Source organism: Talpa occidentalis, unplaced genomic scaffold (genome assembly GCF_014898055.3).
Source record: "Talpa occidentalis isolate TD23 unplaced genomic scaffold, MPIMG_talOcc4v2.1 talOcc4.12, whole genome shotgun sequence".
In the NCBI taxonomy this organism is placed as follows: domain Eukaryota; kingdom Metazoa; phylum Chordata; class Mammalia; order Eulipotyphla; family Talpidae; genus Talpa; species Talpa occidentalis.
In genome coordinates, this window is record NW_023601212.1 from 48,864,455 (window position 1) to 48,879,306 (window position 14,852).

The window sequence follows — 14,852 nt, forward strand, 5'->3', positions numbered from 1 at the left end:
TCACAGATCTGGGACCCTTCTGGTCTCTTGGAGATGGGGATGGGGATTACTATTTCTTTCTTTAAAATTTTCTGTATTAAACAAAAATCGATTAATACTTCAGGTTTCTGCTCTTATAAATACTATTTTCAACACCTCTTTTGCAATTACTGTCTTGTTTGGTAAGCATGATAACTTAGGTTGGAGAGAAAGCATTCTGACCTCAGTTTTTACTGAGCAAAATTTTGAGAAATTTGCAATTTTTCATTCACATGGCCAGGTGAACTGAGAATCCCACCCACCTCCCCTGACTTTGGGCTCAGCACTTTTTCCACCATACTATATCACTTTCTAGCTGAATTTTCCCCTAAGAGATGTTCTTATAAAACAAATGAAGGGAAATATAAACATATAAAAGACAGGAGTCCAGAAAGCATTAAGACAGTCTAAACTGGGAAGGACTCCAGAAATGTCTAGTTCATATTCCAGAGAGGAATGAAAGGGATGTTGCTGTTAATTATTAATTATTATTTTGCTGGGGTGAGGAGTAGTGGAGAAAAAGGCCTGGACAGAACCCCAAATGTAGAATATTTTTGTGTTTTTTAAATTGTATTTTTTTAAATTAAGATTACACTGGTTTACAACTCTGTATATGATTCAGAGGTACAGATTCACACCTCCTGAGATATATGTCAGCACTCCACACCCACTATCAAGGCACCCCGAGTGCTCCCCCATAGTCCATTGGGCCCCTACCCCATGTGACTCCCCTGCTCTCACAATCCCCCTCTAGTATCCTCAGTTCTACAGTCAGATTTCTAGGGGTTGTCTCTTACTTTGTATTGTTTCTTTATATTCCACATATGAGTGAAATTATCTGTCACCCTGTTTTTCAACTTACCTATTTAAGCTCTATAGCACTTTCTTTGTTCCAGGTTCTGTTGTAAGCATTATACAAATATTAATTCCTTTAGTCCATGTAATAACTATGAGATATTATGATTATCCCCATTGTATAGATAAAGCAAGTGACTCTCCCAAGATCACACAGTAGGTGAGTAGTGGGGCCAGGATTCAAACTCAAATTCTCCAGGCTCTAGAGTCTAAATTTTTCACTACTGTGACATACTGAGCCGCTCTGGACTGTTAGCTGTTTTCCCCTGGGTACCTGGTATTTGATGGTGGTCACCTCCATTCTGTCCTGATCCTCTTTCCTGTGTGATTTCAGATGGATCAATTTAAGCAGCAGCTTCAGAGCCTAGAGACCCTGGTTTCGAACGCTCAGGGAGATGGTGGATCAGTGCCCAACACTGAGCTGGAAGGCAGGATGCAGCAGGCTGAGCAGGCCCTCCGGGACATTCTTCTAGAAGCTCAGATTTCAGAAGGTGATGAAGGCCAATTTCCATCAGAGAGAAGAGAGTTCAGAGTCCTAGAAAGCGCTGTCACATGAGGTCACAAACTCTTCTGTAGGTGTCACTTCAGCAGATTTCTCTGCCGAGGCCTTGCAGAGGTGGAAAGACCATCTGTGACATTCCCCTGGGACATGAATGATGGAGATAAGCATGCCCGCATGCATGCGTATACGGGGTGTTTATCATTGGCCATAAACCAAAGACATCTTTCCAACCCTCCACTGTGTTTGATTATGCTGGCCTCAGAAGTGCTCATGCTCCCTTTCCTTGTTGCTGTAAAGGCGCTGTCAGAGCTCTCAATCTCCAGTTGGCCAAAGTAAGGACCCAAGAGAATAGCTACCGGAGCCGCCTGGATGACCTCAAGATGGCTGCGGAAAGAGTTCGGGCCCTGGGCAATCAATACCAGAACCAAGTTCAGGACACTCGCAGGCTCATCACTCAGATGCACCTGAGCCTCGAAGAAAACAAAGCTTCCCTGCAAAACACTGTAGGTGTTGTCAGGTCAGGGTACTGAGACTCTCTGCTATGTGGGGAGACCTAGCTGTAAATATCACCTGCTCACTTTCCATCTCTCAGGCTTTCTAGTCTATCTGGCATAGAGTGGACAGCCCTTCCTTGCAGTGGTCATGCCCATTGCTTCTGTTCTTTGGCGTCCTGTAATTTCCATTTTATGGAAATGAATCAGGGAAATTCTCCGTGGTTCAATTTTTTCTAACGATATCCTCATGTTGGGCCTGTCTCTTCTCTTAGTTTGTTAGCTCCCCGAGGGCAGGATTTAGGGCTATTCTTATTTGTATTCTCAACCTACAGCGCAGTGTGCTAGCTGCATGGGTAAGTGAACAGGTACATAAACAAACAAATGAATGAACAAATGTAAAGGGGAGGAAAGTAAGGAGGGAGGGAAGAAGGAAAGAAGGCATCCAATGAAGACATGGTCCTAAAAATAGGGGGAAAATTGTTGCTAATATCATTTATTTTAATGATGCAGCTTGTCATGTCGTAGGAGGAGCTAATGAGCACTCTGCTATTTCTGAATAAAAAAGATAATGGTGGGTGGGCGATGAATAAAGGAAATTAGAAGATGGTAAGACATTATGCTGAGGAAATGAAGGATTTAAAAAGTGTATATTTGTTTTTTTCCTTATTATAAAAAATAATTATTGCAGAAAACTTAGAAAAGAAATATAAATTCCCTATGATCCCATGATTAAAGAATATCTACCATTAAAACTTGGTATGCATTCTACGGGACTTTAAATATATATAAAAATATGGACATGTATTTTTTTAATGCATCTATATCTATATATGCAATTTTTTTGAACTTGGACTGCTACTTTCTCTTGGTCTATTCATTTTTTTTTTATTATGGCATGACCTCCGTGACTAGGGACATCAGTCTCCGGGTGTGGAACGTTGTGTGGCTGATTATAAGGGGTTCTGACAGGACACGTGTCAGTGCAAAGTCTTAACCAATTCTCCTTTTTCCGCAGAACATTCCTCCTTCAGAGCACTATGTGGGGCCAAATGGCTTTAAAAGTCTGGCTCAGGAAGCCACAAGATTGGCAGACAGGTGAGCAGCATTAGAGGGCACCTCTGCTTCACTCTGCAAGGCTGGACATGAGCCAGACGGCAGGGTATTCTGGTCCCATGCACCCTTGTCATTACCTCCAGGCACCTTTGCAGTTGGAGCCACCTTGCCTTGGAGCCATTTTTTAATCACTACAACACTGGCTATTAGTGTATGTAGGTGGCTACTAGGCACATCATTTGGTAGGCGTTGGGGGTTTGGGGGGGTGCTTTCCCAGATTTCTCTATGACTCATATTAAGGCTTTAGTGTATGTCAGATAGGATTCCTCCAGCCCCATGAAATGAATCAGTCCTTGGAAAACAAGGCTCTGCAGCTTTGAGGGACTCCCAGGCTCCCACATCAAGCCTGGGAACAAGTAGCAACAAGTTTTTGCTAACCTGCGGGGCCAAGTCTGCAGATGGGGAGACTCCCTCCTGAAAACCAGCTCTGCTGGCCCCAGTAAGGAGGCAGCTCCCTCGTCCTTGCCCAACTATAAGTCCATGTTGTAGAGGTTTGCTGGAAGCAGCATGCTCAGCAGGACGCCAGGCTCTGTTAATCCCAAGTGGAATTCAGTCAGCAGAAGGGGGCTGGCTTGTATTTTTGTAGTATGAGCTTCTTGAGCTTTCTGTCACTTTCTAGAACTAGGAAGCCAAAAGCATCTAGGGGCTTTGTATTGACAAGCTTTGATTAATGGTGGGCCCAGTTTAAAGTTGCAGCAAAAATGAGTTGGGGACCCTGGATGAAATAAAACCTAAAGGGGTCTTCCTGAGAAAAGAGCTTACAGATATAGTTAATCACCTAGAGATTGCTCCCACCCATTTGCACCCCCAACCCTGGAATCCTGTTCCCCCCCCCCCATAGTTCCCAAATGACCAGTAATTCTGTGACCTGAGCTCCTTCTCCAAAACACCTGCTCTTGATAGTTCCTCTGATTCCATCTAATCTGGGTGACTTCTGTTTAGCTTTGCAAACTAAGCCAGTTCCTTTACTCTTCTCCCATCATTTAAAAAAAGGAAGTCCTTTGCTATGAAAACTCAAATTCTTTGTTTTTAATCCTTTCAGCCATGTTCAGTCGGCCAGTAACGTGGAGCAGCTGGCAAGGGAAACGGAGGACTATTCCAAACAGGCCCTGGCACTGGCACGCAAGGCTCTGAGCGAGGGAGGCGGAAGCGGCGGCCTGGAGGGCTCCGTAGTGCAAGGACTTGTGGGAAAGTACGTTCCAACGGGTCCTCACCTGGACCAAAATACTCTGCAAACCCCCCCCCCCCACCACCACCACCACCACCGCCTCCCCACCCGCCCCGTGTAAAACGCGAACTGAGTTTGCCTGGCGCCATGTTTTTTAAGAAATGTATCCATACTCAGAGGGACAAGAGATTTGAGTGTTTTACTTTCTGTGAAAGTAGGTATCGTCCGTCAAAGCTGGAAGAAGAGAAGGGAGGCTAATAGGTTGATTCATCTATGTAAAGTTTGTGTTTTGACTGAGAGGTTGCAGTCCTTGGAAATACAGTCACCCCCTGTGGTGCTTGAAGGACTAGAGTAATCGCATGTGATGGAATGGAGGCTATAAAAATAATGTATTTATATTATCGAGAATTGGGAAACTTGGGTTGAATTTTTCTGACCTGAACTGTATAAACTTTAAGATTTATGTTTAGATTGTGGAGAGGGTCGTATCTGATACGAACCTTTGTTTCTTCCGATGATTCCAGCTATTTACTATTAAAACAAAGGGATGGCTATCTGCTTTTATAAAAGGAATGAATCCAAAAAGCCCTACCCTCTCCCTTCCCCTGGCTCCTCTGCAGATTGGAGAAAACCAAGTCCCTGGCCCAGCAGTTGTCCAGGGAGGCCACTCAAGCTGACAATGAAGCAGATCGGTCTTATCAGCAGAGTCTCCACCTTCTCAACGCTGTGTCTCAGCTGCAGGGAGTGAGTGACCAGTCTTTCCAGGTGAGGACATCGAGCTTATGTGCTTGAATATTCAGAGAAGGGTCATAAATACTTTCATACCATGTTGTCTCCAGGTTGACCTTTCTTTTCATTAGGAAGAATATTTATCCTACTCTTGACCCATTTCCTTGTACTTAAATCTCAGTCTTGGCCCTTGAAAAGGCCTTGGCTCACATCCCAAACCTATTAGTGGATAAGAGTTTTATATCTCTTCCTTAGTTCTGGGGACTGTTGAAACCTGTAGGAAATTACTATAGATAAAGTTTGATATTTCTGTTTGAGTTCAACCTAATACATCTCTTAAAAACACTTCATTCTCAAACGTTTTGCATTGCTCCTGCCATCCTTTAACTATTACAAATTTATTAGAAAGTCAGCTTTCTACCTACAGCAAAAAACACTCACAATGATTTCCACAAAAATTATTGGCAGCTATGTATAAAATAACATGTGAAGAAAAACAGAGCAGACACAAAACCTGCTAGATCCTTGGGGGAACTGCTTCCTGACTTTCAGAGGGCACAGTGGCTCATTCTATTAGACATCAAGGCTGGGTTTTTGTTTTCAAACAATGATGCCAAGCGCTAAGAAGACTGGTCTGGTAACTGGTGAGCAAAAGGCCAGACTCATTCATTTCTTCACCTTATAGGTAGACATGAAGAGGATCAGACAAAAAGCTGATTCTCTCTCAAGTCTGGCAGCTAGGCATATGGATGAGTTCAAACGTGTGCAAAGCAATCTGGGGAACTGGGGAGAAGAAATCCAGCAGCTCTTACAGAATGGAAAGAATGAGAAACAGGTACCCATTTGCTAATCTTAACAAATATGTACTGAGTGCCTACCATGTGAATAAATATAGGAAGAGGAACTCTAAAGGTCATGATACCGCTGCTTATAGAGGAAGTTGCTGAGATACACAGACTTTGATGCACTTAGCTCAGTTCCACCCATGACTCAGTCCACAAGTCTTGAAAGAAGACTCAGACTTTCCAGGTCCAATTTTGGTCTAACTCTGTCCATTAACTTATCTTTAGAAAGATCTAGAGTTTAACATGATTTTCAAAACTGTTCTTGTCACTGGTAATGGACTAGAGTTTGAGGTTTCTCTATATGGGATGTGTCCTTGAGTTACAAAGTTTGCTCTGTCTCTGATTATGGAGGGGTTTTTACAGCATACCTAGATTATTCCATGAATCGCAACAATGTTGTCATGTAGAGAAATGTGTTGAAGTGATTTTCCTGGCAGGAATACTCTTCCTTTGTGTGTGTTACATTTACTCTGATCTTTTTCTGCCTGCCTATTTACAGAAATCAGATCAGTTGCTTTCTCGTGCCAACCTTGCTAAAAGCAGAGCCCAAGAAGCACTAAGTATGGGCAATGCCACTTTTTATGAAGTTGAAAACATCTTAAAGAATCTCAGAGGTGTGTATTTCATGGTTCAGTCACTTGCGTGTTTTCAAGGTATAAGCATGACTTTTATTTATATTGAATCCTCATACATCTTTCTAAGTGGTAGGTATATTAGGTTCAACCCATTAATACATGTTTGGTAAAAATCTTGCCAAAGGAAAAAAAGTTCAGTAATATTTGCTGTAGTGAAAAGAATTAAACTAGATGTCTGAAAACTCAAGTTCAAATCTCTGCTGAGGCACATGACCAGTCTGATCTGGCTTTGTGACCACAGGCAAGTCACATAAACCTTCTAGCCCCTAGTTTCCTCCCTTTAAAGGGAGAATGTCAAATGAAGGGATTTCTAAGGTTCTCACAGCTCAGCAGTTTTCAACCATAGACATTTTTCCTTTTGTTTTGTAGCCTGCTTGGTTCCAATAGAATCAACGTGCTTCCTTTGTGGTGACGATGGAGCAAGCTTTGTCACAGCATGTAGTGTCCAGGAAATTTGGGCTTGGGACTAGCAGAGATTTGGTTAAAGTTTTAGGCTAAGAACAAAAAAGAAATATTCCTTTAAGTCTTGGAATTGCCTTCTACCCATTCTATCCAACCCCCAGTGACTGTCATTGTCAGCTTAGAGTTTAAGGCTCTGACTTGAAACTTTGAACTTCTAAGATTCCACCTGCTTGTGATCCATTTTGAGGTCTTAACACTCACTCATACAGTGGTGGCCCCAGGGCAGGCTGCTTGTCAGTTTCTCTAAGCAAAGGGCTAATTATGGCCCTTTCAATGAATGCCTCCTGCTGGAATTTTTGTTAAAAACTTCAGGCTCTTTCATCTTCATTTGTAAGTTATTTTTCATCTTCATAGCCATGGATTTTTTTTTTTTATCTTCACTTCAGAATTTGACCTGCAGGTTGAAGACAGAAAAGCAGAAGCTGAAGAGGCCATGAAGAGACTCTCCTACATCAGCCAGAGAGTTGCAGATGCCAGTGACAAGACCAAGCAAGCGGAAACTGCCCTGGGCAGTGCTACTGCTGATGCCCGGAAGGCAAAGAACGCAGCTAAGGAGGCCCTGGAGATCACAGGCAAGATAGAACAGGTAAAGAGAATCCTCGATGTGAATTGGCAAGAGCAGCTCCACACATAAGGGTGGTGCAGAAGGAGACAACCTGGAGTCCATTTCATCCCCTACAACTCAGAGCCCTGTTTTGATCTGTGTAGCCCCAGATCCACTTGGGCACTCTTTTTGGTGAATAATTCAAGAGTTGTCTTTGAGTGTCAGAACACACCTGGCCCACCATTTTCAGTTCCCTTTTTGGACAACACCACAGAACTATCTAAGACTGTTTTTAATCTAGACTATTATATCAGTTTCCTATAGTTGCTATCACAGTGTACCATGGACTGAGTGGTTTAATACAGAAATTCATTATCTCACAGTCTGGAGGTTGGAAGTCTGAAATTAAAATGTCAGCAGAACTGTGGTCCCCCTGAGGCTCTGGGGAGAACCCTTCTTTTCCTTTTTCTGGCTTCTGGCAGTGGCTGTCAACCCTTGGTGCTCCTTGGTGCTCTTTGATTTGCAGAACATAGCACCCGCCTCTGCCTCTATCACAGCATAGGGGTCTTCTCTCTGGTGTCTCCCAATCTTCTTATAAGGACAAAAGTCATATTGGATGAGGGGCCCACCCCACTCCAGTGTGACCTCATCTTAACTAATTACACCTGTGACAACCCTATTTCCAAATAAGCTCACATTCTCAGGTACTGGGGGTTAGGCTATCTTTCTGGAGGGTAAAGTTCAACCTGTAACAACTGTCACCAGTGTTCTGAATCAAGATCATGAAATTGTGGCATCCTAGATCCCACATCCATGTGTATGTTCCATGTTTAAGCTCCACTTCCTCATTGTTCTCTCTCCTTCCACTCTGTGCCTGCCCTGTGCTTGGTGCTGGGGATGTGGAGATGAGCAAGCCGAATCCTTTTCTTCAAGGAATATTGAGTGTAACGGGCGAGACAGATAGCTAGATTACAAACCCATGTGTTAAATGTTCCAGTAGAAGGAGTTGCCTCTCAGCTGGAAGAGAACGTCCTCGTTCTTATGTAAGCATGACTTTTAAAAGAAGTATGCAACTCTAGAAAGCCCGGTGGGAACTCTCAGTCTCTGGATTGATTAGCTTCACTCTTAGAGGCCTGGTAACTTGCAAAAACAATTTCTTGTTTTAAGTCCCTTGAGAGCAGAGACCAATTTCATGGTGCTTGTCTTTACACAGAGGCACAGCCATTTGATGTTTATTAACAGCTTATTGATAAAGAAAGTAATAAACTTTGTCCTCATGAAAACAAAACTCATAGCTCATAGCCCATTGGCTCTCTGCACCCCCAGCTCAGCTGTCTCAGGGATCTTAGTAGAACCATTCAAAAGACTGACAGCAAAAAAACAGGACAGAGAACACCATGACTTGCTTCTCTCTGAGTTTTCCTGACTGGTTTCTAGCGCACTCACCACGTGGTGAGAGTCCTGACCCGAAAGGGCAATAGTATCTCTCTGCTGACCCTCCTAGTCCCTGAAGACATAGCCCCGAACCAGCTTGTTTGAGGCAGAGCTTGGGAAAGGGTGTGTCCCCAGGCTGACTCTCTCTGGTTCATCTTGCTCCATCCATCGGGCTGGCTGCAGCTGTATTTTTTCTGCAGCTGTTCTTGGGTTGTTTTTATGCCTCACCCCTTTCTCCCCTTCCGTCCCTGGCTCCTTTTCTTCTCCCAGGAGATAGGGAGTCTGAACTTGGAAGCCAATGCGACAGCAGATGGAGCCTTGGCCATGGAGAAGGGACTGGCTACTCTGAGGAGCGACATGAGGGAAGTGGAAGGAGAGCTGGCAAGGAAGGAGCAGGAGTTTGACCTGGATATGGACGCGGTACAGATGGTGAGCTGCCCTTACTTTCCAGGGGAGATCCCTTTAAATATGCCCATATGGGAAATGCCTTCTCAAGACTGGTTTCTATTTTTCTTTTTATCTTAGGTAATAACAGAAGCCCAAAGAGTTGATAACAGAGCCAAGAATGCTGGAGTAACAATCCAGGACACACTCAATGCACTGGACAGCATCCTACACCTGATGGGTATGTGGAATAGCCATGACCGTCTACCCCATGTTCCAGGCTTTCCCCGGAAGGCTCACTAGACCTAGCCCTGATGTATGGCAGTCCCAGCTTTCCTAGTGGGTATTCAAACTTTGTTTCCAGGCTTCGATATTTCAGGGAGGGTCTAGTTATCTGGGCTCTGTTTTACCAGCTTTAAGATGGGTCACTGGAAGGCAGTACCCTTGAAAGTATAAGTCTATGGGTCCAAGCACTGGATAAATTTAGGGAACTTAGAACTAAAGAGAAGACTGGATGACCTGAGAGTCCCACTAAGGATTCTGGCCTCAATCCCGAGAAGTCCTTTTTTTTTTTTTTTTTTGGTGGGACCCTCGCCGGCGGCCGGGGATCGAACTGGTGCTGCAGAGGCTGCCTCGCAACCCAGCACTCAACCGCTGCGCCACCAGGGGAGGCCCGCGAGAAGTGCTTTTAAGCAGAGGAGTAGCAGCTCCACATATTTTAGGGCGATCACTAGGGTGGCCGAGTGAAGGAGAGTGTGAAGGTCACTGAGCCCACGTGGATTGCTGATGCATAGGGCTGGAGGTGATAGAACCTGTTCACAGTGGAAGTGGTGAGGGAAGAGGATCGCCCCATCTGTGTTATCTGGAGTCACTTGCTGCTTCTGCTGTGTGTTCTTCCCCAAACCACAGTTATCCCTTGCTTTAGTCAGCTGTGATAACTTGAGACACCTGGGTAGCTAATCCAGAAGACTTGTAAAGTAGCAGTTCTAGGTGATATTGTAAAATTTTAGGATAAAATGGATTTGATGGTACAGTGTGGCCGTGGACCAGGCTTCTGCCTCCCCTTAGTGGCACACCTAAAAGAAAACAGATTTGCATTAAAATTCTGGCTTTTGGTCAAACTGAGATCCAGCCCTCATTTGGCCAAATTTCTCAAATGTGTACTGTAGTAGGTATGGATCTAGGGATTAACTCGTAGATTCCAGCAACATCCAGGGAAAGTTCAATTCTCCTTTTCAGTAGACAAATTTAAAACCGATTTTTCTGTGGAGTATCATCATCCCTCAGAGACCAATATAGTCTGTGTGGTTATACTAATGGATCAGCTTTAACAGTGAGCCCCAAGGAGTAACATACCCTCTAAGGAAAACAAGCACAGCTCCCAGGTGAGATTTTTGCATCTTTGTTTAGTATTCTTAAAAGGGTAATGAAACTAATAGGGCCAGTAAAGAGAAAATGAGAGAGTAGGGAGATGAGAAGGGTAAGTGGGAACTACTAAGCATCAACTGTGTGTCAGGTGGTATGCTGGCTTTCTTCGTGGTGTATTATCATTGCACTCTTAGAAAGGTCCTATGAGAGGTTAATAATGTAGGTAGGTCAGCAGTAAATTGTAGAAGCAAGATTCAAACTAAGGTCTCTGTCTCCAGCACACCTACTATTTTGGCGTAGCTCCTGCTGCCTGCCTTGGTTATTTTGTCCCCAAGCTTAGTTAACTTTTGCCGCATGTCATAAAACCCTAAATTCTGGGATTCTCCCTTGCCCCTAGGTGAAGGACTGATTCACTGCATCAACATTTTTGTTCGGGTGTTCTTTCTACACTATTTGTTCTCTTGGGTCCTGGAACAATAACAGTTTGATTGCTGTGTGTATATTATAAACGAACGCTGTCAAGTGCTTGTTCTACAACTTAGCTATGCAAGGAAACCTGACCTTCAGCTTGAATTGACCAAGGACCCACTAAACTTAATCATACCACACAGATCTGACCAGGGGCTCTTCATATTGATACTCATTTTAGATCATTAATGGGTAAAAGATGCCTGAATAATATAACCACATTTCATATTGGAAATAAAATAACATCTAGCAAGATCCCCACTGTCCCAAGCCTGAATGAAGACTTGATATATCATTTATTAACAGCTGGAATCCATCCCCCAAATAGCAAGACATACCTTGGCCTCTATAAGCCCTGAAGCCCAGCCAGTTTCTATGGTCTTCTAATGGACAACAGCAAGATATTTCCCAAGGGTGGTTTAGAAAGCATGCTCTGTACTTTTGTACTTGATTCTGATCCTAGGGTGAGTTATGTTGGGCAGACACCTTGGACAGTACTCAGTCCCAATGACCTTCCTTCTTCATTTTCCAGAACACTGACTCTTGGCCCTATCATGAAAGCAGAAATCCAGGGTGCATATTGCTTAACTATATTGCCTGGAGGCTGAACTGGGCTGCTAATAACCCGGTCATTGGACTGTGAGATTTTTTTCTAGTTCACTTCTAATTTAAAATAAGCCTTTCAAATGCATGGCATACTATTTTCTCCAGGCACACGGAAAGAGGAATTAGCTAAGGGAGCAGAAGGGCCTGCATGTGTCCCAAAAAATCTAACCATAGTTTTTCTGTTAACTTCTTTCTCCTTCCCCAAAATAGATCAGCCTGGCAGTGTGGATGAACAGGGGCTGATCCTGTTGGAACAGAAGCTTTCCCGTGCCAAAGCCCAGATCAACAGTCAACTGCGGCCCTTAATGTCAGAGCTGGAAGAGCGAGCACGTCGGCAGAGGGATCACCTCCATTTGCTAGAGACGAACATAGATGGGATCCTGGCCGATGTGAAAAATCTAGAGAACATTAGGGACAACCTGCCCCCCGGCTGTTACAACACCCAGGTTCTTGAGCAGCATTGAAGCTGTCATGGCAACGTCTCAATGGAGGCTCTTGGGATACAGACCTCAGGACTCAGAAGCCATCTCACGTGGGTGGTGTGGGATGGGACATGCTCAGGTCAGTGGAAGCTGATCCCTTCCCTGAAACCCCAGCCAGATAAAAGTCTTATTGCGTCAGTGTGATGCTTTTTGCTTCCTGGTGCTGGGCAGTGAGGCAGATAGCATTGAGTGTGAAACTGGTCAAAGGTCAGGATCCCAAAGGGTAGATTGGATGGAAGGACAAACTGCACAGCATATGTTTGCCTCAGAATAGTCAGAAACTAAGTCCTGGAGTATGGACAAGTGCTGCTAGGCTAGTCAGCTTATTCTTTGAGAAATGTGACCAAAGGAAAGTTTTTGACTTTATTCAGACATGAATTTCTTCCTAATGTCAGAACAGAGTAAGGTCCAGCCTTACCATGGCCAGTAAAATACTATTGCCTCGAAGTGTCCCTTGTAAGCTTCTTGCTGACCAGGTCCCCCCCACTTACCAACCTGTTAATAAACACATACTCTCCTTTCAAGCTGGAAGAAGTGAGTGTGATGGAGAGAGGAACTGTGAGGCTGGCCCATTGGAACAGAGGTGCCTGCTGGTGTCCTGCCATCTTCCAGTCCTTCTGGACCGGGGAGTGACAGCCTTACTCTTGATGATGCCGAGACAATTTAGAGACTATATTTTTTATTAAAGCATTGCCAAGTAGCAAACAAATCTTGGGAACATACTTACTTTTGGCTTTCAAACTGTTAGAAAAAAAGGTAGCCTGGGCATTGAAAGAGGTGCAATTATCTAGAAGATTTAGTAGTCCTAATTCAGTCACACTTTTCAAATACCAAGATTATATGTATCCATCTCTTTCTCTCTCTCTCTCCTTTTAGTGTTTCTTGCTCGCTCTCTCCTCTCTCTCTCTCTCTCTCTCTCTCTCACACACACACACACACACACACACATACACACACACATTCTCTTCCTATAACAGAGAATGTCTCTACTCCCACTTGGGTAGAATTCATCCGTCCTTCCACTCCATCCATCCATCCATCCTTCCAACATATTTATTGAGTACCTACTGTGTGCCAGGGGGCTGGGGTACAGTGGTGACATAGTTTCTGCCCTCATAGAGTTGATTGTCTAGTGAGGATGACAAATATTAAAAGAAATAAATTTAAATTTACAAATTTTGTTCATCCCTAGTGCTGTTTATTTTAGTAAGCCCCTGGTTTGCCACCTTTTTGCTCAACAGAACATATGTTGCAAGACACTCCCATGGGGGCACTTGGGTTCTGGCAAAGCTGAGATGGTGCAGGGCTGTGCACACTTCTGTGCATTCCAACTGTCACTCCACCCTTTCCCACAAGTGATTGCAACAGACTGTTGAGTCACAGTAACACCAGTGAGAATTTCTGGAAAAACCAGAGGTGCTTCTACCTCGGCTCAGAAGACTTTGGTGCTGCCTCACCTCTGTATTTCCTTGGCTTTTCACAGGCATGATTCAAAATAAAGAACAGTTCCTAGATGCCGATGGTCAGTTTCTAATTTATTAAACTCTAAATATAAAATGGAGGTACCAAAGCAATGGAAACTAAAATGCCACAGAAGGAACAGTGAATCCCACAATTAGCATTTTGATTCCTATTCTGAGCCTCTTGTGTTACCCTCGCGAACCATGAGAGCACTTTAAGAGATTTAACTGGTGCCATCTCCTAAGCATGAAGAAGGATTTACTTCTGGAACAACTCATACAGGGTGAGGGTTATCAATATTTTTTATCAGCTATAAAATAAAGATAAAAATCATCTGCAGTACATTGTCATGTTTTTTTAAAAAATAATTTAAACTTCATAGAGTAAGATCTTGAATCATTCATCTACTTAGGTGGCTGAGGACAAGCCTCTGCTCCTGGCCCCTCCTGATTTCTGATGGGCCTGGTCACTTAGCTTTACTTCCTGTGAAGTGAATTCATAATCCTATTCCACATACTCAGTCACACAGGCTACAAGTCTCTCATTCTCAGTGTAATTAACAACTCACAGTTGTTAAAAATAAATAAACAATGTATTATTTAGATTGGATAAACTACAATTTTCTTAGACCTAAGAATGTGCATTACTCTAAATTAAAATTGGTTTTTATTTTTGTTTTATTTGCTTCCATAACAAACTGGATGGGAAGAAAGTTGGCAGGACTGTCTTCCACATAGCAATTCCAGACTCTGCCATTTATAATACGTGACTTCCAAGGTTGCCCTGGGAGGGATCATTTCCACTCTACTGGGAGGAGAGACATGGAGGAGGGAGAACAAAGAAAGGTTTGGTGAACTAGGCCCAGGAAGGGCGGCATATCATTTTCTCTTACATCCCGTAGTCTAGAACCCAGTATTGTGACTACATGGAACTTGCAAAGGGCCTCGGGAGAAAGTCCCTAGGTAGGAAGTCACTTCTTAGTCACAGTTCTACACCATGAATGGGGAGGATGCGTCTGTAATTGGCTATCTTGTCTCTGCCCAGTATAGAAGTGAACAATACATATTGTAAGAAACCTGGTGAGGGACCGATCCCCATTTGTTCAGAACCAAGGCACATGCAATCAAAATTGTTCTCAGTGGGAAAGAGAGTTAAGAAAGTCAGAAGAATGCCTTCCTCAACAAGAGGGAGATGATCTCCGAGTGGAGATGGGGAATGGAAAATGACTCACGCGACTCCCATGGTATAGAAATGATTCCCTCATTTTGAGGTCTTGACATATTA

General features: G+C 43.7%; 1 protein-coding gene across 1 annotated transcript in view; it reads left to right on the forward strand.

Annotated features, from left to right (window-relative positions):
* Window positions 1–13,860, forward strand: part of LAMC2 (laminin subunit gamma 2) — a 56,072-nt gene extending 42,212 nt beyond the window's left edge. The window contains exons 14-24 of the mRNA XM_037506272.2: window positions 1,208–1,364; window positions 1,673–1,878; window positions 2,885–2,964; window positions 4,025–4,174; window positions 4,771–4,915; window positions 5,565–5,714; window positions 6,224–6,338; window positions 7,208–7,407; window positions 9,070–9,228; window positions 9,325–9,424; window positions 11,836–13,860. Coding sequence (XP_037362169.1) covers window positions 1,208–1,364; window positions 1,673–1,878; window positions 2,885–2,964; window positions 4,025–4,174; window positions 4,771–4,915; window positions 5,565–5,714; window positions 6,224–6,338; window positions 7,208–7,407; window positions 9,070–9,228; window positions 9,325–9,424; window positions 11,836–12,089 — 1,716 coding nt within the window. The 3' untranslated portion in view covers window positions 12,090–13,860. The remainder of the gene's footprint in view (window positions 1–1,207; window positions 1,365–1,672; window positions 1,879–2,884; window positions 2,965–4,024; window positions 4,175–4,770; window positions 4,916–5,564; window positions 5,715–6,223; window positions 6,339–7,207; window positions 7,408–9,069; window positions 9,229–9,324; window positions 9,425–11,835) is intronic.
* The last annotated feature ends 992 nt before the right edge of the window (window positions 13,861–14,852 follow it).